This window comes from Myotis daubentonii, chromosome 8 (genome assembly GCF_963259705.1).
Source record: "Myotis daubentonii chromosome 8, mMyoDau2.1, whole genome shotgun sequence".
NCBI classification, from domain to species: Eukaryota; Metazoa; Chordata; class Mammalia; order Chiroptera; family Vespertilionidae; genus Myotis; species Myotis daubentonii.
Window position 1 is genome coordinate 90,652,969 of NC_081847.1, and position 21,240 is coordinate 90,674,208.

At 46.1% G+C, this 21,240-nt stretch overlaps 1 protein-coding gene across 1 annotated transcript in view; it reads right to left on the reverse strand.

Annotated features, from left to right (window-relative positions):
• The window catches only part of RNF125 (ring finger protein 125), a 28,830-nt gene extending 16,850 nt beyond the window's left edge, over nt 1–11,980 (reverse strand). The window contains exons 1-2 of the mRNA XM_059707383.1: nt 11,642–11,980; nt 688–841 (exon numbers count right to left, since the gene is read on the reverse strand). Coding sequence (XP_059563366.1) covers nt 688–841; nt 11,642–11,805 — 318 coding nt within the window. The 5' untranslated portion in view covers nt 11,806–11,980. The remainder of the gene's footprint in view (nt 1–687; nt 842–11,641) is intronic.
• Between the last annotated feature and the right edge of the window lie 9,260 nt (nt 11,981–21,240).

Genomic DNA, 21,240 nt, shown 5'->3' on the forward strand with positions numbered 1-21,240 from the left:
CCTCCTAAATACACCTTGAAAAAACGTCTTATCTCATACCTAACACTATCTCCCCAACCCAGCTTCCTTACCTGACCCCTACGGACAGCCACGGAACCGGCTTCCCCAGTCCTGCCTCTGCCCCCTGCAAGCCACCGTCCACGCACACGCTGGAGCAATATCCCCACGTGTCACCCCGCTCAAAGGCTTACCCTTCTTCTATGCGTCACTACTGCATTTGAGAGACAATCTAGATAGAATCTTTGGCATGGCCCCAAGCCCTCACACGATCTAACCATGCTCGCCTAGGATCAAGGATGAAAACTGCAACAGGAGGAAGTGGTGGAGAGAGAGAAACACTGCCAAGTCAAGGGCGTGGGTGCAAGTGTGCCACTGGATTTGCTAACGAAGCTCTCGCTGGTGCCTGCAATAGAGGAGCAGGAATGGAGGCCACACCCCAGGGGGGCACGGGAGCCACGGGAAGAGAGGAGATGGAGGCAGCCAATGAAAGCGGTTGTGTGGAAAACAAGGCGATGGTAGGCATCCGGTGACTATATTCTTGCCGCTCACACCTATGAAACTGGAGAAGGGCTGAGACAATCAACTTTAGGAAGCCGGGGTCGGGGGAGGTCAAAGGGCACAGGGGAGCCGAGGAGCCGTGGACCACTTTTCTCAGCCCTGCAAGCCGGTGAGCACAGGGCCACTCACCAGGGCGCCGCACTCCGCGCAGTTCTGGAACTCTGATTTCATCCTTCTGGTCACATCCGTGGCTGGGACTCCTTCGGAAGGAAGGTACGCCCGGCAGTAAGGGCAGGTCCACTTGCTGCTCTTCAGGCTGGTGGCAATGCAGGAGCGGCAGAACCTGCCGGAAACACACCAAGGACACATCACTTTCCCTGAAGGGTGTGACGAAGCCGCCACTGCGGGCTCACCTGTGGGAACTGCACTGTAGGGGCACCTTGTGCACGGTGAGCTGTAGAACCACATGAAAGGTCCATCTGCACCCGGCCAGGCCAGCCTCTTACCTCCCCCAGCAAGACCTGGCTGGGCTCACAGGTTCTCGCCACAGGCATTGCCCGCATGTAAAAAAGGAACACAGACCACGTGGTCAGGTGGCATTCTAGAAATGGAGTTAACACGATAACCCTAAGGATAGGGACTGTACTCTTTCTTTTCTTTAATCCTACTTTACCTACAATTTGGGGGGAAATAGGTGTTTGCTTTGTAGAATGTTGAGTGTTAGATAAGAAAATAGCAAGCTGAGGCCCGGTCAGCATGGCTCAGTGGTTGAGCATCGAAACCAAGAGGTCATAGTTCGATTCCTGGTCAGGGCACATGCCCGGGTTTTGGGCTCGGTCCCCAGTGTGGGGACTGCAGGAAGCAGCCAATCAAGGATTCTCTCTCATCATTGATGTTTCTATCTCTCTCCCTCTCCCTTCCTCTCTGAAATCAACAAAAATAGATTTAAAGAAAAACAAACAAACAAAAGAACCCCAGACCTGCCTAGCTTTCTACCCTTTCTTTCCTGGGTGTTTTTGCTATTATTGTTGTTTGGTAACGCTTTACTTTGATATAATTTCAAACTTGATACACTTGTTTTTTGTTTACAAATTTTGGAAACACTTTTTAAAATACCTTAATTCACTTAACCTTACCAAACCCCTAAGAAAGAGGACCATTTCCATTTATTTAGAGATGAGGAAACTGAGGTACATAGAGATTAAGTTGCTTCTGCGAGGCCACAGCTATAGAAAGTACCTAAGGACAAAAATGGTGCACCTATGGATGAGGACAGTGGGGGGGGGGTGGGGGGGTGAGGGCAGGCGGGGGTGGGAACCGGGTGGAGGGGAGCTATGGGGAGAAAAAAGAGGAGCAACTGTGATAATCTGAACAATAAAGATTTAATTAAAAAAAAGAAAAAGAAAAAGAAAGTACCTAAACCTGATTTGGTCTCAAGCTGGGGTTTTCTGACCCAAATTCAGTAACCTTTCTCTCCGCCACCACAGCTGGCCCAGATGGAAAGAGCAACCTTTTGCTGGAGTCCAGAGACCACGACCTCTGCTCTCTTTCACGTCTCTCTGCCTCCAGTGACTCAGGGTGAGCGCTAAAGTCAATCCGCCCTTCCTTGCATTTCTTTGAGTCCCTGAGAATTGGTTCTCAAAATGCAAGCTCTGAAGAGTATTTATTACAAACTAGAAGCCTGATGCGCGAAATTCGTGCAAGAGTAGGCCTTACTTTCCCCAGTTGCCGGCACCAGGCTTCCCTCACAGCTCTGGCTTCGTCCAGTAGGTCGTCAGAAGGACATCTGGTCTAATTAGCATATGACACTTTCATTAGTATAGATGATCCAAATGCTCAACTCCTAATTGACATTTCTAATCCAACACATATGGCTCGGACATGAAGTATTTATTTACATACTAGGGGCCCAGTGCACAAATTCATGCACCTTGAAAGGATCAGTGGGCCACGAGGCTGCTGTGGGCACAGGGGCGGGTCTCAGCCCATCCTCCGCACCCCACCTAGCCCCTCCCACTGCCGCCCCCAGCCCCCTCTCTGCCAGCTATGGGCACTGCCATCTTTGTGACGGAGTGACAGAGAGACGAAGTGACAGTTAATTTCCATACTACTTTTATTAGATAGGATATATATGTGTGTGTGTGTGTGAGTATACATGCCCAGCATGCAATATCCCTCGGCCCCACCCACCTGCGTGGGCCCTGCCCACTCACCTGCCACTCCACCACTCTCACCTGCCCACCACCCTGTTGCACTCGCAGCCCCACCCACCAGCCTGCCACACTTGCATTCGCACCTGCCTCACTGCGCCCACCTGCCCGCTGTCCTGCCTACCTGCCAGCCTTGCTGCCATCGGATCCTGTGGGCCATGGGGGAGGGCCCAAGAGGTGCTCCATGCACCTCATGGTGACCAGTCGTTTGGTCATGACACCTCTTGGCCTTTTATTATTATGATAGAATTTAGGAACAAGCAGATAACACTTTGTGTTTTTTGTCAACCAAAAGCCTTCCTCCTTTTCTCACAACTTAAGAGTTTTAGGCCAATACAGGCAGGAGACTAGCATTGGTGCCAAGCCCTGTGGTGGGCCCTGAGACAAGTTCCTCCTTTCATCCTCACGGCGATCCTAACGAGGGCTCTGCTCTCTCCTCACTAGGCGGAGGGCGGACTGAGGTTCAGAGGGGTGACAGCTTGCTGAGGTCACAGCCAGAGGACGGTCATGCCTTACTCCTCTCACAGGTTCCAGGGAGGCTCGAAGTTGCCCTTTCATTCCTCCCAGTGAGAAAAGCAGCAAAGTGATATCACGGATATACTGTATATAAACCAGTGGGTACATTCTAGAATGTGATTTGAAGAGAAAAACATCTTTCAAAATATATTTTTGCCTGGATGGTGTGAGTCAGTTGGTTGGAGCATCGTCCTGTGTGCCTGAAGGTCACAGGTTCGTTTTCTAGTTAGAGGACATACCTAGCAGGTATGTATCTCTCTCACATCAATGTTTCTCTCTTTCTCAAATCAATAAAAATATACAGTTACCAAAATTCACCAACCAATACACTTTTAAAAAATATATATATTTGTTTTATTGACTTCGACAGGAAGGGAGAGGAAGAGAAAGACAGAAACATCAATGATGAAAGAATCATTGTTTGGTTGCCTCCTACACGCCCCACACTGGGGATCAAGCCCGCAACCTGGGCCTATGCCCTGACCAGGAATTGAACCTTGACCTCCTGGTTCATAGGTCAACGCTCAACCACTGAGCCACACCTTCAGGGCTCAACTTATACACTTTGTGTGAATTGTACTGTATCACTTCCATAAAGCTAGAAAACAATACAAAACAAAAAAAAATCCCAGACAACACTGCATGGAGAAGATCACAGAAATATATACAGCACAGACCCATTCAGAATCTTGTAGGCCTCCCTCCTACACAGCTCCAGACACACAGTACCTATTCAATAAATTGAAGTAACTAAATCAGTTATGAGGAAATGCCCAAAGAAGGATTTTCTGAGCAGGGCCCAATGTTCCCATTAATACATAGGAATCTCACTCTAACCGGTTTGGCTCGGTGGATAGAGCGTCAGCCTGCCGACTGAAGGGTCCCAGGTTCAATTCTGGCCAAGGGGCATGTACCTGGGTTGTGGGCTTGATCCCCATTAGGGGTCGTAGCTGATCGATGCTTCTCTCTCATCGATGTTTCTAACTCTCTATCCCTCTCCCTTCCTCTCTGTAGAAATCAATAAAAACATATTTAAAAAATAAATTAAACAGTAAATAGGCCCTAACCGGTTTGGCTCAGTGGATAGAGCGTCAGCCTGCGGACTGAAGGGTTCCAGGTTCAATTCCGGTCAAGGGCATGTACCTTGGTTGCAGGCACATCCCCAGTAGGGAGTGTACAGGAGGCAGCTGATCGATGTTTCTCTCTCATCGATGTTTCTAACTCTCTATCCCGCTTCCTTCCTCTCTGTAAAAAATCAATAAAATACCTTTAAATAAATAAATAAATAAATAAACAAACAGTAAATAGGAGTCTTGTGTCCTTCTGGAAGAACCCAAGGGACAGAAAGAGACACAAACCTAAGGAGAGGAGGGATCCCTGTTTGTCTGCCCCACCCCACGCCATAATGTGGCTCAGAATGATGAATTATAAAAGATACGATGAGAATGAGGCAGACGTAGGCCAACGATAGAAGCTGAGGGTGGAAGTCAATTGCATGTGTGTGTGTTTTTTAATTTGTATCTTTTATTTATTGAATTTATTAGGGTGGCGTTGGTTAATAAAACTATATAGATTTCAGATGTATAATTATTTTTAAAACATTTTACTTATTGATTTGAGAGAGAGAGATCTCTTTGTTGTTCCACTTATTTATGCATCCATTGGTTGACTTTTTTTCCCCAAAAATATAATTTTTATTGATTTCAGAGAGGAAGAAAAGGGAGAGAGACAGAAACATCAATGATGAGAGAGAATCATTGATCGGCTGCCTCCCGCACACCCCATTGGGAATCAGGCCCACACTGGGGATTGGGCCCACAACCTGGGCATGTGCCCCTAACTGGAATCAAACCTGGGACCCCTCAGTCAGAAAGCTGACACTCTATCCACCAAGCCAAACCAGCCAGGGCTGGTTGATTCTTGTATGTGCCTTGACTGGGGATCAAACTTGCAACCTTGGCACATTGGGACCACACTCTAACCAACTGAGCTACCCACCCGGGGCTCAGATGTACAAGTCTATAATATGTCATCTACATATCGTATTATGCATTCACCACCCCAAGTCAAGTCTCATTCCATCCAATTGCAGGTTTTTCAGACCAGTTCAATGTTTTCAAAAATTCTGAATGAGTTGCTTCAAAATCAGATTGCACACATAAACCTAAATTTCTGGTTTCACATGCAAATGACTTCCACCCTCAACCTCCTGCAACCCTGGACTCAATTCCCAAATGGCCATATGGGTTGGTGCCCCCTCCTGTGGAGTACTCACCCTCCGCAACCATTTGTACCACTTGCAGCTCACCCCTGCTGAATGTATTGCTCCTTGAAGAAATCAATTAGGAACTAGATAATGACTGAGAGAACTCTGAAACCAGCTGGGAACTTAATTACCCCACTCCTATTGGTTATCTCATTAACCCTTTCTGTTTTCCTGAATTAAGTGATTGGCAAAGAACTCAGCAAAGGATTGGAGGGGGAAAGGGAAAGAGTTGCTGAGGCCATTGGGTAAAATTATGCACCCAATCTTAAGAGGTAAAAGAACCCTAAGTATAGATTTAAGGAGGAAAAAGATGCATTAGGGATTCCGTGGGGCCTGGGTCAGACAAGCAAAATAAGTTGCCCAGAGGCGGTCCCCAAATGGGGTTCTGGAAGAAGCCACTGGCAGCACGTGGCTGATCTAAAATTTTATTTTTGTTCTCGACACTAGGCTGCCTCGCTGTGGGTCTGCCGATATGAAGCTAATGAAAATCTTGAACTGGCTTGGTGAGCTTGTGAAGAGCCCAGCTGGCGTGGCTCGGTGGTTGAGCATCCATCTATGAACCATGAGATCACTGTTCGATTCCAGGTGAGGACACATGCCCAGGTTGTGGGCTCAGTCCCCAGGAGGAGGTGTGCAGGATGCAGCCGATCAGTAATTCTCTCTCATCATTGATGTTTCTATCTCTCCCTCTCCCTTCTTCTCTGAAATCCATAAAACTATACTTAAAAGAAAATGTGAATAGACTAAGGAAGTTGCTATTGTTATGTAAAGTGATAAGAGTATGGGCCTAAAATATCCCAATGCAGGACAATAAAGACACACCCACCCACATACCTCTCCTTCTTCGCCAATGACATTATTCTTAGAGCACAGGCCCTCCAACCACGCACTGCCCGCCCCTCAAGGTTTCCTTCGATGCTGGTGCGAAGTTAGATTACACTCCAAGTCCATCCTGGGAATCACCCAAAAAGTGACTGTGCATACCTCTGCACTCCATTATGGGTTGATTTTAAATTCAACGCCTAAGACACATTTTATTTCCTTTGACCTGACATCTTCAAGGTTAACGCCTCTCTAGACCCCTCAAACCCTGTCCTCAGCTTACTGGATCTCACTGTCAGTTAGAAGTGGTTATTTAAGGCTGTGCTCCTCAAACTGCAAAGTATAAAATCGCCGGAGCATTTTGTTAAAATGCAGACTCCGATTCATTAGCTCTGAGGCGGGCCCGAGGTACTGCAATGCTGCTGGACCGAGGCTCTAACGAGAATCTGGACATAAAACCCAATCTGCTACCGTATTTAGGTTCTGTTTGTTAGAGGATACGCAATTTAATAGGTCACTAATACTTAATTTGCCTATAAAACCAATGTTGCCAAGTAAACACACAGCAGTCCAACCACCAGAAGAGGCAAATTTCAGGCCGGCTTAATTACATCTTCCCGAAATTCTCAGTAATGCAGGCACAGAGCAATAACCCTGTAAAAGGAACGGAGTTCGAAAACTCACGGGACTCCTATCTGCTACTCAAACTGCTTATCAGCCGGCTGGCACCATGCAGTGGTCGTCCCCACTTGAGGGGTGTTCACCGAAGTATCCAAACTGCATTTTGTCGAAGAGTCATTCATTAATTCGCTAATATCCAACACCTACTAAGTGCCAACCCTTAAAGGAATAGCAACATGGAAATCAGCATCCCTTTATTAAAGGAATGGAGTCTTCTATACCATTAAGGTTCCAAAACTCTTAACAAAAGGAAGATAAGCAATCCAATCAGAGAGTTTTTGAACCCTGATGGTACAGAAGATTCCATTCGGCCCATTTTAAGTGACACTTACCCAAGTACTTTGGGAGAAGGAGGCATCCTACATACATCTGTTTTTAGCATCAGGAGCCTGGATGCTTCATACCTACTCTGCAGAGTTTCATCTCAAGTCAAATAACAGGTCAAATATTAGGTCAATGATAATTTGCAATCACAGGGGAACCCCCACAAACTCCCACTACCTCAATTCAACTACCGGCATCTGTGAATGAAAGCACTGATGTACATTTCTGGGTCATTTAAAACTCATCAGGTGACTCTTAGACTCGGAGGATTGCTAATTCGGTGTATACCTCCTATTGCTTATACTTGTCCACAAATGGAACGTTTTAATCCATTACCTGAGAGCTCTTCAGAATTGTCCTCAACTGTTTCATTATTAAATAAATAGATACGTTCTGTGACATAGAGCAATTTAATGCAATCGGATCGATGGAGATATGGCTCTCTGTACCTTACAGTATTCTTCAGTAAATACTTAGCTCTGTTAGTGGTAGGGGCAAAAATAGAATATTGGGGACTAGCTATGGTTATGGGAAATACTAATCATGCTGTTAACCCTGATTGCCTTGTGCTGGTTAAAATAAAGACATTCTGGCTCAGTGGGAGCATCGGCCTGTGAACTGAAGGGTCTCAGGTTCGATTCCGACCAAGGGCCAGGGTTTGGGGCTCGATTCCCCAGTAGGGGGCGTGCAGGAGGCAAGCAATCAGTGGTTCTCTCTTATCATTGATGTCTGTATCTCTCCCTTCCTCTCTGAAATCAATAGAAAGAAGGAAAGGAAAAAGGAAAAAGGGGAAAGGAAAGGAAAGAACATTCTAACCTGGCTGGTTAGGGAGTTGTACATCCCTGGGACCTGGGAGTCAATCTTGGCATGTGGTCCATTCTCACTCAAGAACTGCCTATTATCATGGAAAGATTAACAACCTTGTTTCCCAAACAATGAAGTCCCACCACAGCCCACATTGCCTACCTCCTCATGCCTGGGATCCCTACTTCCCATGTAATCTCTGTCCTACCCTCTATAAGCAGATGGCTTATGGGGGGCTGCAGAGCAGATGTTTGTGGATGACCTGCTGCTCTCCCATGCTGCCGGCAGTACTGGAATAAACGCTCATATGTGATTCAACCCTGTCTCTGCTTAATTGGCTCGAGTAGTGACAGGCAGCACGGACCCATTGACTGCCCGGTTACATTAGGTCTCAGACCCTTTCAAGATAATTCTCCGACTGCTCCAGTTCTGATCTCTTTCTCCAAACCCACTCTCCCAGGGCCTCTGGAGTGTTTCCCCCTCGGATATCTCTCTGGGGCACTTTCAACAGGCCCAGTCAGAGTTCATTAACTCCCTCCTGAGCTGCACTCTGCCCCCTGGATCTCTGTCACCTGTTTGGGAGTTAGTTGCCTTGCACTTCTTTTCCCCAGGTGTCTACCTTATCCAATTGGACAACAAATGTCTTTGAATATTTCTGGGTATTTCTTTTAAGTGTACATCAGATTCCCTTTAGGTTTCATTTGAACAGGTTACCTACCCAGCCCACCCTCCCCCAGTTCAGGTGATAACAGAAGGTAAGACAAAGATAAGGAAGCGTCCCTTACAACGGATAAGAGTGATGTAAATAACGTCATTTTAAAGTGATAAAACTTTAAAATGGAACTTCTTAAACTCCACCTTTTGTGGCCCTTTAGTTTTTTTTTTTTCCAAAAGAGGTATAGAGGTAAGAAATAATACCCCTGTAAGGGTTTTGGCTTAGTGGAGTGATTTTGAAGGTAATACAAACTATGTTTTGAGCCTTTATTATGGGCTCCTTGTACATGTTAAATACTCACAAAATTCAATGACTCACCCTGTTTTACAAGTGAGACAGATTCAAAGAGATTAAGCAATGTGTTGGTCATCACCCACTGTTTCTACGGTATCACAAATACGATTTATAAAGTGCTATAAGGTATTGTTGCCATCATTGTACTTGCTCGGCTTGAAATAGGTTTACTAGTTTAAATGAACATAAATGACCTAGTTCAACAAGTTTGGAAGTTAGCTTTAAGAGGGGATGATACAGAGGTCTCGTTTGCATTTCTTCATTTTCCAATTTAAGTTCAGTGGAACAGAGTAATTGATTTAGGAAGGATAAACGGTGTTTACAGCACTGGCCATCTCAGGGCAGAAGGGACTCTCATTAACATTTATAAAGCGGAAGGGGCCCAAGTCCATTTGCCAGGAGGAGTAATATGGAAATTCTGCCCACAGCCAGAACAATGGACATAGATCTGTCCAAACAAAGAACAGTCAAGTGAGGAAAGGCCATTGGTCCAACCCCTGGTATATTTCATGACTGTTTTTCCAGTTGCTGGTTTCCTATTCACTCCAACAAAGAAAAAGTTGAAACAAGCCTCAACGTTTTGCAAATGTGTGTTATCCTGAGCAGAAGCAAACGCACTGCACACCCTAAGTCACAGCATTCACATCGAAACCAGGGGAGGCGGTCTCCAAGCAGACAACCATCTCCGGGATCCAACAGCAGAGCTGCCACAGAAATCTTCAAGACTAATAACCACTGTGCGCCTGTGGCCAACAGTCGAGTTTTAAAGCTAAATTTAAACGAGGCGGTTACCGGGCCTGAACAAACCAACACACGTCACACTGTACACAGCAACGTCTGGGTTTCCCCATTGGGTCTGGGGATTGGAAGCCAATGAGCTACACCTGGACAGCTGGGCAACAACATCCGGGGTCAGACGGAGGGTAAATTAAATTAGCCTTGAGTGTCAAGTACAAAGCCGAAACCACAGGCCCTGGATACAGCCACAGAGAAACGCCCAGGACACCCCTCATTTCACCACTGTGTGGGCTAAAGCTTTCCCTCCCCGTGGCTGGCTGCCCGGCTTCTGCAGTGGTGAGAACCACTTCGGGGGACTAGGCTCCAGGTGTCAGGACCACCTAGGTTCTTTGGAAAGGATTTTGCACACTTACCTTTAGGTTCTAGAGGTGGTTCTCAACCTTCCTGATGCCGCGACCCTTTAATACAGCTCCTCATGTTGTGGTGACCCCCAACCATAACATTATTCTCGTGGCTACTTCATCACTGTAATGTTGCTACTGTTATGAATCGTCATGTAAATATCTGATATGCAGGATGTATTTTCATTGTTACAAATGGAACATCATGAAAGCATAGTGATGAATCACGAAAACAATATGTAATTATATATGTGTTTTCCTAAGGTCTTAGACGACCCCTGTGAAAGGGTCGTTCCACCCCCCAAGGGGTCGCGACCCACAGGTTGAGAACCGCTGCTTTAGCAGATGGTATTTTTTTCTTTTTTAACGGGTAAGCCAAAAGCGCTGACTAGCCCCTGGGCTACTGCCCTGGAGCTACATCAATTACAATTGGTGGGCAGCCCGCGGGTTCCTCTGGCTCCGGCCATCCCCACTGGCACACGCAGTCATCGCGCACCCACGCACCCACGCACCCACGCGAGCGAGCTTCTAAGCAAACAAACACATTCACAGCTGCGACTCCGGCTACCAGTTACTCAAGCACATCTTAAGAACGAGCCGATTTTATAGAGAGACTTTGTTTTTCGACTCTTCTGAGAAACTACCAGGGCTGTGTGCCAGCAGCGAGTTTGCATTCTGGAGCACGTGACTTCTCGGTTATTTTTACCCGCTTTCCAGGCAGGTAGTCAGCCTCCGGGTGCCAACATCCAGCCCAGACCCCACCCCGCGGGCGGTTCAACTTGAACCACTCCAGGAAGTCCCTGGGGGGACCTTCCAGTTTCACGGGGAACCGTGGAGGATGTGTGTCAGTCGAGGGGAGGGAGGCGGGACTGGGGTGGCAGGACAATCTGCACAGGTCCCGGTCTGCACGCGTGGGGCGTCCGCGGGCGCCAGCAACACGTGCACGCACACAGCCAGGAAAACAAAACCCAGCCCGGGGCTTGGGGGACGCACCGCCGCCTCGGGGAGCGCAGCGGGCAACCGTGCCCTCCCGGGGGCCCACTGCCCGGTGCCCGGTGGTGCTGCTCCTCCTGCCCGATGCCCCTCCCCAGCCAGCCGGCAACCTGGCTCTTAGCGGGTTCCACGCCCGGATCCCACCCCGGGGGCCCCGCACCTGTGCGCCCGAGAAAGCAGCTCTAGGAGCTGCAGGGCCCGCTTTTTTTGCTGTTTTTTTCCTCCTGAAATCCTGTGTCACCTTCCGATCCGGAATTTTTTCCCGTGGCCCGCACCCAACGGGTCCAAGTTTCTCCCCCCGCCCCCTCCCCAAGCCCTCGGCTCCCCCGGCCTCGCCCGCCGCAGGGGTGGGCGCGCCAGCCGGGCCCCCCGGGCTTACACGTGGCCGCAGCGGGTCCGCACGGGCTGGTGCAGCACCTCGAGGCACACGGAGCAGTCGAAGGACGTGACGGGCAGCTCGGGGTCCCGCCTGCGCTCCAGGGCCCGCGGGGCGGCCGGGGCGGGCACGGACTTGCCGCCGTCGCTGCTCAGCACGGAGCCCATCGCCGCGCCTCCCGCCCGGCCCGCTGCCGGGAGCTCCGCGCCGCGGCGGGGGTTTGTTGTCCTGCGGGAGGAAGGAAGTCCCGGCCCAGCTGCGAGCGCCGCCGCCTCCGGTGCAGCCCAAGCCGGGCTGGGCGGGCGAGGTGCGCGCTGCGAGTCCGGAGCTGCCTCTCGCGTGCGGCCCGGGCGGGGCGGGGCGGGGCGGGGCGGGGAGAGGAGAGGGCGGCGGCGCAGGATGCAGCGCCTCGGGGTCCTGCGGGGATTGCAACCTGAAACTGCAACTGCAGAGCCCACGGCTCAGCCAGACCCGGCTCAGCAGAGAACCTTCCAGACCACGGTGCACAGCCACCTTCTCCCGGGGCAGGTTAAGGAACCAGCAGGCCTGGTCTGCTTTCTGGGGATCAGCGAACACCCACTGTAAGGTGGTGGTCCCGTCAACCCTGCGCTGTTGTCATCATCGTAGGCGACAAAGATGATCGATGACTGAGCATCGCCTAAGACAGCGCTAATCACCACTTCAGTCATCTCATCAATACTCCGTTCGTTCGTGGAGAGGTAGCTTGGAATAGGGGGCCGGGTTCTGAACACCAGCATTTGGGACGCCAACACCAAGTCCTTGCGTCCCGGCTTCTTCGGCTCAGGATCTCGTGCTGCTGTTCGTGTTCTCTGCCCTGTAAACGTAACCAAAAATATCACTTATTAATACGATTTACTTAGGGCAGTGGTTCTCCACCTTGTCTGCACATTAGAATCACCTGGGAATCTTTTTAACATCCTGATTTCTGGGCCTCATCCTCCGGAAATTCTGTTTCTTTGTCATGGGGTGGGGCCACAACATTAGTAACAAAGAAACAGAATTTCCGGAGGATGAGGCCCAGAAATCAGGATTTTTAAAAAGATTCCCAGGTGAATCTAATGTGCAGCCAAGGTTGAGAACCGCTGCTTTAGGGCCTACTGTATGCCAGGCTCTATTCTGGTGCTGGGGACGCAGTTCCCAACAAACAACATCCAGCTTTCACAGGACTTACTAAAAAAAGGAAATTTATTTTGAGATAATTATAGTTCCACATGCTTTCTAAGAAATAATTCATAATACATACAATCCTATATAATACAATAATGCACATAAATATAAAATAATCCCATGAACCTCACCCAGTTTCCCCAGACTTGAATTTTCATGAGAAGGTGTGAGTCATTGACAAATAAATGAACAAGATCATTTCGGATAATAAGAGCCATGAAGAAGCTAAAACAGGGAGAGAGGGTAGGGGAAGGATAAGAAGGTCAGAGGAGACTTTTTGGATGAGGTGATATTTGAGCAGCATCATGAATAATGAAAAGGAGAAAGCCATTCAAAGATTTAGGGACAAAGCTTGCTAAGCCCTGGTTACAGGGAGTGAGGCAAGAACAACAAACAGAAAGAAGGGGAGTGGAGTTGGAGCATGGGGGACCAGGGGTGTAGATGGGATGAGAAGAGGTAGGAACCAGGCCTGATCATATCCAGTTTCACAGGCCTGGACCAAGAGTTTGGGCTTTATTCCAGGTGCCATGATTTGATTTGGTCTGCTATGTGGTGTCAAAAAGACGGGAACAAAATAGGAAAGCAGAGAAGCCAGTGAGGAGGCCACTGAATTAGTCCAAGTGAAGATGATAAAGGCCCGAACCTGCAGGTTAACTGGGTAGAAGAGGAGAAATGGACCGGTTTGGGATATATTCAGAAGGAAGATCTAACAGGGCTTGCTGATGAACTGGATTCCAAAGACCTTCACCTCAAATGCCCAACAGCTTACTGACCCAGCCACCTGGTTGCTTTAGGCATCTTCAGCTCAGCATGTGTAATAACAAACTCATTATGGTAGCCTCCCACCTGTCCCACCTCCAGCTGTTCTCTCTCTTAGCAAGTGGCACTACAAGCCAGCCGGGAGCTCAGCACAGACACCTGGAAGCCATCCTTGATTTCTTCCTCTTCCTCATTCACACTGAATCAATCACAGTCACAGTCAGCATTCTGGCCTCCATATATGTCTCAGAGGTTTCTTATTCAGTAGTGGTTGAATTGTTTTATGTTTCTCTGTTCCCCTGGCCAGTTACCACTTACTTTAAATCACAGCATGCTCTGGTGTGACCGGCTGCAGTAGCTCCTATTCTTTCCACCCGCATTCACTATGGCCACACTGCAAGTAAAGTGACCCTTTGAAACACAAATATGTATCTTGTTACTCCTTGCTCAAAACCCTTCAATGCAGTAGTTCTCAACCTTGGCTGCACATTAGAAGCACCTGGGAATCTTTTTGAAATCCTGATTTCTGGGCCTCATCCTCCGGAAATTCTGTTTCTTTGTTACTAATGTTGTGGCCCCACCCCATGACAAAGAAACAGAATTTCCGGAGGATGAGGCCCAGAAATCAGGATGTTAAAAAGATTCCCAGGTGATTCTCATGTGCAGCCAAGGCTGAGAACCACTGCCTCAGGATTAAATTCTTACTCTGATTTACAAAGCCCTGCAGATTTTACTCTTTCAACACGGCAATCACTGTCTCCTTTATACTGCACGGCTCTGAACTTCTCTACTTCTTTCACTTTTTTGAGTGCACTGAGTTCTTCCTGTTTTCAGGGCCTTTGTACCCCTTTTATTTTTTTTTGCTTTGCTTGACACCCATCGCTCTCAACTACTTTCAACTCTAACTTCAGGTCTTAGTCTGATGACTTTCTTTCTTTCTTTCTTTCTTTCTTTCTTTCTTTCTTTCTTTCTTTCTTTCTTTCTTTCTCTCTCTCTCTCTCTCTTTCTTTCTTTCTTTCTTTCTTTCTTTCTTTCTTTCTTTCCTTTTTCTTTCTTTTTCTTTCTTTCTTTCTTTCTTTCTCTTTCTTTCTTTCTTCCACATATCTTTATTGATTTTAGAGAGGAAGGAAGAGGGAGAGAGAGATAGAAATCTTGATCAGCTGCCTCCTGGGGATGGAGCCGCAACCTGGGCATGTGCCCTTGACCAGAATTGAACCTGGGACCCTTCAGTCTGCAGGCCAACACTCTATCCACTGAGCCAAACAGTTTGGTGACATTCTATACCACATCCACTTCTCATACTACCTCTTCAATTCTTTCATAGTCTGCTCTATTTGCCTTCCAATTGATTCTGCTTGTGGCTACTCCAAAAGTTAGAGAGAATGTATATAAAGTACTTGGCATGTATGAGGCGATACATATACTTATATATGTAACTCAATACTAATCTTACAAGGTAGATATTATTGTTCCCATTTTATAGGGTCAGAAAATTTAACTTAGCAAAAGGTCACATAGTCAATAACTGGCAGAATCATGTTTTAATTCTAAATCTTTTATTTTAAAATCCATGTGCTTTTCACTAAGGCACTTGTAACAAAATGAAAAGTGTTAAGACGCTTGGGAAAAATAAACAAATTTAAAAAAAATAGTGCAGGAAAATGGGATCTGGGAGGATAGATGTTTAAAAATCAAACATCTGATATTATTTATAAGGCTCTTAATAAACTTATAAAGCTGGCAACAATGATGAAGATGATGATTAAGGTGTCAGCCAGAGAATAAATTCACAATCCAGACCGTGGGCCCTAAAGGGCATTAAGAAGCACAGCTTAGTATAAATCAACATCTCTGGCATTAAGAAGGCTCATGCATCTCTCAATAAGCCAAGGGAGAGCACAACTGCCAGGAATGCACACTTTACTTACTTCCCTGAACAGAGTGATGGAAGGAAATGAATTTACAACTTCCATTTGTGCCAAGCCAGCATGGCCATGGCATACTCAGTCCCTGTTCGGGCGCCATATGTGCCGAGCCAGCTCAGCCAGGTTCAGTGAGCTTGAGAGGGGGCAGTGAAGAATTGAGAAAAGACAGACAAGAGAAGGAATCTGGGTCTGAAGTTTATTTTTACGCCAAACTCAGAGAAAACCTAAATGTCCATAGGGAAATACTTCCTTAAAGTGTAGTAACCTTACTCAACAAACAGATAAAACATCATTTAAAAAACGTGCAGCTTGCCATTTTTAGGCCCATTTGTAGTATTTCCTTTTAAAGATGCACATAGGTGACATGACATATGGGTATTTATTATAGTGCTAGGGGCCTGATGCATGAAATTCATGCAAGGGCCTTGGCCCCAGCCCCACCCACTGCCACTGCCTCTGGAATTGAACCCAGGATCCTTCAGTCCGCAGGCCAATGCTCTATCCACTGAATCAAACTGGCTAGAACCGTAGTGTGTACTTTTTACCCCTAATTGCCCACCCCTGGTGTGATCTGCCACTTTTCTGGTGTCTGTCCTTCCTAAACATAGGTGATACACACTTCCTTTTTTGCCTTCTAGCTCTGCAGCTTCTTACCTATACTTCCTTTTATCTTGATTAATTTATTCAAAGTTAAGTTCTTACAACCAAATCACTGACATATTTATCCTTTATTCTCAAGGCCTTTCATAGCCTGGCAGGAAAGATGGACAGAAAAATAGCATTACATTTATAGTTCAATATGAGAAAGAATGATGCTCTCTTAGCCCAGGGGTTAATATAAAGAAAGAGAAGGGAGCCCTAGCTGGCTTGGCTCAGTGGATAGAGCGTTGACCACTGAGGGGTTGCGGGTTTGATTCCAGTCAAGGGCATATGCCTGGGTTGTGGGCTCGGTCCCCAGTGGGTGGTGTGTAAGAGGCAGTTGATCAAAGATTCTCTCTCATGATTGATATTTCTATTTCTCTCTCCCTCTCTCTTCCTCTCTGAAATCAATAAAAATGTATTTTTTTATATAAATTTTATTGACTTTTTACAGAGAGGAAGGGAGAGAGACAAAGAGCTAGAAACATCGATGAGAGAGAAACATCGATCAGCTGCCCCCCGCACATCTCCCACTGTGGATGTGCCTGCAACCAAGGCACATGCCCTTGACCGGAATCGAACCCGGGACCTTTCAGTCCGCAGGCTGACGCTCTATCCACTGAGCCAAACCGGTTTCAGCAATAAAAATGTATTTTAAAAGAAAAGGAAATAAAGGGAAGGGAAAGAAAGAACATTCCAGAGAGAGGGAAACTAGAATGAAAGAAAGGTGGAACATTCCAGGTGAGCGCAGATAAGGAGGGAAGAAGTAGCACTCTCTGCTAGAAGAGTCTATAGTCCTTGTTTCAGAATTTTAATCACACAGAGGGTAATGAGGAGAGAAAGAAACTGGAGACCTAGGCAGAGGTAAGGTCATGGAAGCTACATTTGACAGGTGAAATATTTTCAACTTGCTTCTGTGGCTTTGTGGGTGAGAAGTGATCAACCAAAGAACTTGTATGCATATATGCATAACCCATGGGCACAGACAATAGGGTGGTGAAGGCCTGGGGCAGGGGGGTGGTGGTGGGGGGTGGGGGTGGGGTCAATGGAAAAATAAAGTTTAGGGAGAAGAGTGACATAGGCACTCTGCCTATGTTAAGGGGTCTCACACTTTATCTAGTATCAGAATCACCTGAGGAGCTTATTAAAACGGCCTCATTTCAAGGTATTTCAATTAAATGAGCCAGGGGTGAGCTGTGGAAGCTGCATTCCGATGCCGGAGTCAATGGGCCATTCTTAGAGAAACAGTTCCAATGTGGTGGGCAAACAGCAGGTCCTTCAGATTCCGCTGACAACAACAGAGACGTCAGGTGCCAGGAGTTACTTACATTCATTCCTAAAGTAATCGGCCCTTAACCTAGACCACACCTTCTCAATCCTGGATGACATTACCCTGGGACCCAACATCCATATTCCTTAATTTACAAAGACAATTAAAAAAAAAATACCTATCTATAAAGCAATCTGCTGGGGTCCAGCCCCAGCGGGTCCAGGGATTCCCAAAGGTGTGGACGGAGTTGGCGAAGAATGTTTTACACAGAGACAGCATTCAGAACTCTCTAGCTTTCCTTAGTCTCCGTGGATCTTCCTGTGCCTGGCTGAGGCCACAGAGAGAGAGAGATCCCAAGGCAAGCTGAGCCTTTATTTTATAGTGAGAGGTAAACAAGGTAGTGGTTACCAAAGTTACACTGTTCTTGTGAGTTTCACTTGTTTACACTGTTCTTGTGAGTTTCACTTGTTTACACTGTTCTTGTGAGTTTCACTTGTTTTTGTTCTTGTGAGTTTCACTTGTTTATACCATGGTTATACTTCCTGCACTTCCTCAGCCCATTAGCTTCCCAGATAAGATCTAGGGAGCCTCATAAGGTCAAGCCTAATTGTGCTAAGAGGACTGTGCCCTCTAAGCTGGGAATTGTTTGTGACTTTACCAACAGGTCAGTCCGAGGCTTAACCCTATATCGGCTCCCCACAGCAATCGAGAGTAATATTCATAGTATTCTACAGAAACAAACATCTGAGGTGTGATCTTGAGTAGTGTTTAGCACCCCTCCACAATCTCAACTGTTATTCGATGACAAAATGAGGCACTACTCTCTTCTTAAAAGGACTTCATCACAGTTCTGCTGAAAGCAAGATCTAGGAGTAAGTTCAGCCGGGTGAGCCGGTCAAGGACCTGGATCTCTTGCCCAGTTTCAGCATAACTGGGCCTTCACACTTGAGAACTGTCCTCTGTTTTCCCGCCAGCCAGTCTCACTGCTGCTGGTTGATGGATTTCCGGAGAGCAAATCAGGGGCCGCCATCCCCATGCCATTCTGATCATTGCAGCTCACTGCACGGCGGACAGTCACATTGCAGCATATCCTCAAAGCATGCTGACTCACTCCAGGATAACTCCGTGGGCAGCACACCTGGGTGATGTTTACGCCAATCCACATTTGGGGTGTTCTGGTTCAATGAGCATGAAACCACGGCATGCCTAGAATGAGAAAGGATCATAGAGGGCATCTGACCCAGTTCTCTCACTTGGCAGACACGTAAGCAGCTTCCCAGTGAGGTGAAAGCATCACATTGCATCCCTCAACATTTCAAATGAAAAATTTTTAATCATTTAGTACTTGGAAAGCCTGGCCTGTTTATAAGAGATATCTATTATCATAAACGATGAAAGGATAAGTAACAATAAATGATGTAAATGGTAGTTTAAAACAAAATTAGAAGCAATATACCAAGGTAGCCCAAGATTATTTATAAATCTTTTCATGATTTTGTGCAAAAATAATTATATAGTTTGCCATTGAACATTCTTCTATAACCTGTACAACTAGCTACCTTTTACTACAGAAGAATGTCAGTGCTTTAGGTTTTAACTACAAATATGTAATTGCTTTCTACGCTGCCATTATAAGCAAGTAATATAGATAATCTATATATATAAAAGCCTAAGTGACCGGCCGACTGGCCAACCATTCAACCATCTGACCGGTAGCTATGATGCACACTGACCAGCAGGGGGCAGACGCTCAATGCAGGAGCTGCCAAGCTGCAGTGACTTGGCAGCTGCCATTCTCAGGTGAGGCACCCAAAACCAGAGAGGAGGGAGCCCGATTCTGGGGTGTGTCACCTGAGAACAACCCTCTCGCAATCCTGAACCCCTTGGGGGATGTCAGAGAGCCTTTTTCAGCCTGTTCCCCGCAGGCCAGGCCAAGGGTCCCCACCAGTGCACGAATCCATGCACCGGGCCTCTAGTAATATAAATAAGATGTCCCTGGAGTGAAGGAAATGTAAACTTTGCTATTCCCATTTTACAGATGGAAAACTCAAGCATATAAATAGGCCTAACACCCAAACACACCATTAATTTCTGGCCTATGCCTTCACAATTTGAAATGTAAGTCAGCTGAAAAATAGACACAAAGAAAGTTTGGGAGAAGTTACATTCCAATGATCTGGAGTGTCAACAACTAGTGTGTGGGTTTTATGCAGGAATTTCTGTGAAGATAAGTGCTAGGAGCTATTCTTCTGTGCCTCAAACCAAGAGAGCAATTTCTCCATTTAAAAAAATGGCATACCAGTAAGAGTGTGGGCATCATCTTTTGACATTTTGTCAAAATCCATATCAGGTAAAAGAGCCGTAATGTCTTCATATGTGGGAAAAGCAACAATTGTCTTTAAGGAAGTGCTAGAGAACACTCATTTTTGTGTAGTATTGTGTCCCACTCCTTCCTTCCCTACTCCCTTCCCCATTTATATTCGGTCTCTTGGTCCTTTGTATAAGCCAGTGATGGCGAACCTTTTGAGCTCAGCGTGTCAGCATTTTGAAAAACCCTAACTTAACTCTGGTGCCATGTCACATATAGAAATTTTTTGATATTTGCAACCATAGTAAAACAAAGATTTATATTTTTGATATTTATTTTATATATTTAAATGCCATTTAACAAAGAAAAATCAACCAAAAAAATGAGTTCGCGTGTCACTTCTGACACGCGTGTCATAGGTTCGCCAACACTGGTATAAGCGATAGGAAAGGTGGGACAGGGCACAGAGACATGGTCCACGTAGGAACTGTGGGCCACAGACAAAACAATGGGCCAGAGGGGATGATGACATGCTGCATGGCAACTCTGCAGATGCCGTGCTAGGTACATAAAGCCTTCTGACAGCTGGTGCCCAGCCAGGTTAGGTGGGGTGACGGCTGGATGGGGTCACTCTCTGACCCTTTACAATTGGCAACAGACATGAAAGGAAGAGATGTTATGGATCAATGGACACTGGAATTAAGTTTATTAATTTTAAGACTTCAACTGAGATTACTAAAAGTATAGCATTTCTCCAACTCCAGTGTAGTATACCAAAACAATGTATCATCACTGGCAATAAAAGCACCCTATTCAAGAGTACATAAAAAAGTCATACAAAGAAAATTAAGTTAACTCCATAAATGCTTCTTTAAGGCACTGGGTGATTGGATCTAGCATGTTAAAAAGATACCACAATTTTTCTTTAGTGTATGTATAAAGCTCTAATGAATTGTTTTGGCCTATTTTTTTTCTTCTATTGATCCCAATATAAAACTGACTTCCCTTCTAATATATTAAGCTGGTTACTATTAAAATGCCAGTGTGGGTGAGGTGAACCACTTTGTGATCAGATGCAAATAAATACAGTCCGTCAAATCTGAAGCTATTCATTTTTTAAACATATGAGCCTAAGCAAAGACTGAAAAATAAGTGGCTTAAGTTTGCTTATATTTAACCTTTGTTTATATTTACAATTGCTATTTCTTATTTCCTTATATTTATAATTAAATACTAAATTATATTTATAAATATTGTTTATATTTGCAATTTCAATATTTCTTTATAATTACAATTGCTTGCCATAATATATAAACTAACAAACTCAAAAGATTTCATGACAATTCTACTTTGTTCGATTCGTTTCAGAGAATCATCTGGAACTCCATTGCCAAATGAGAACGAGTAGCCAAAAGGTTGGTCGAAAACTGAGGTTATGAATAGTGCTTTGTAGATAGCAGTAATACACAGGACAAGCAGGCTTTAAACAATGTTTGTGTTAGAGTGATATCAG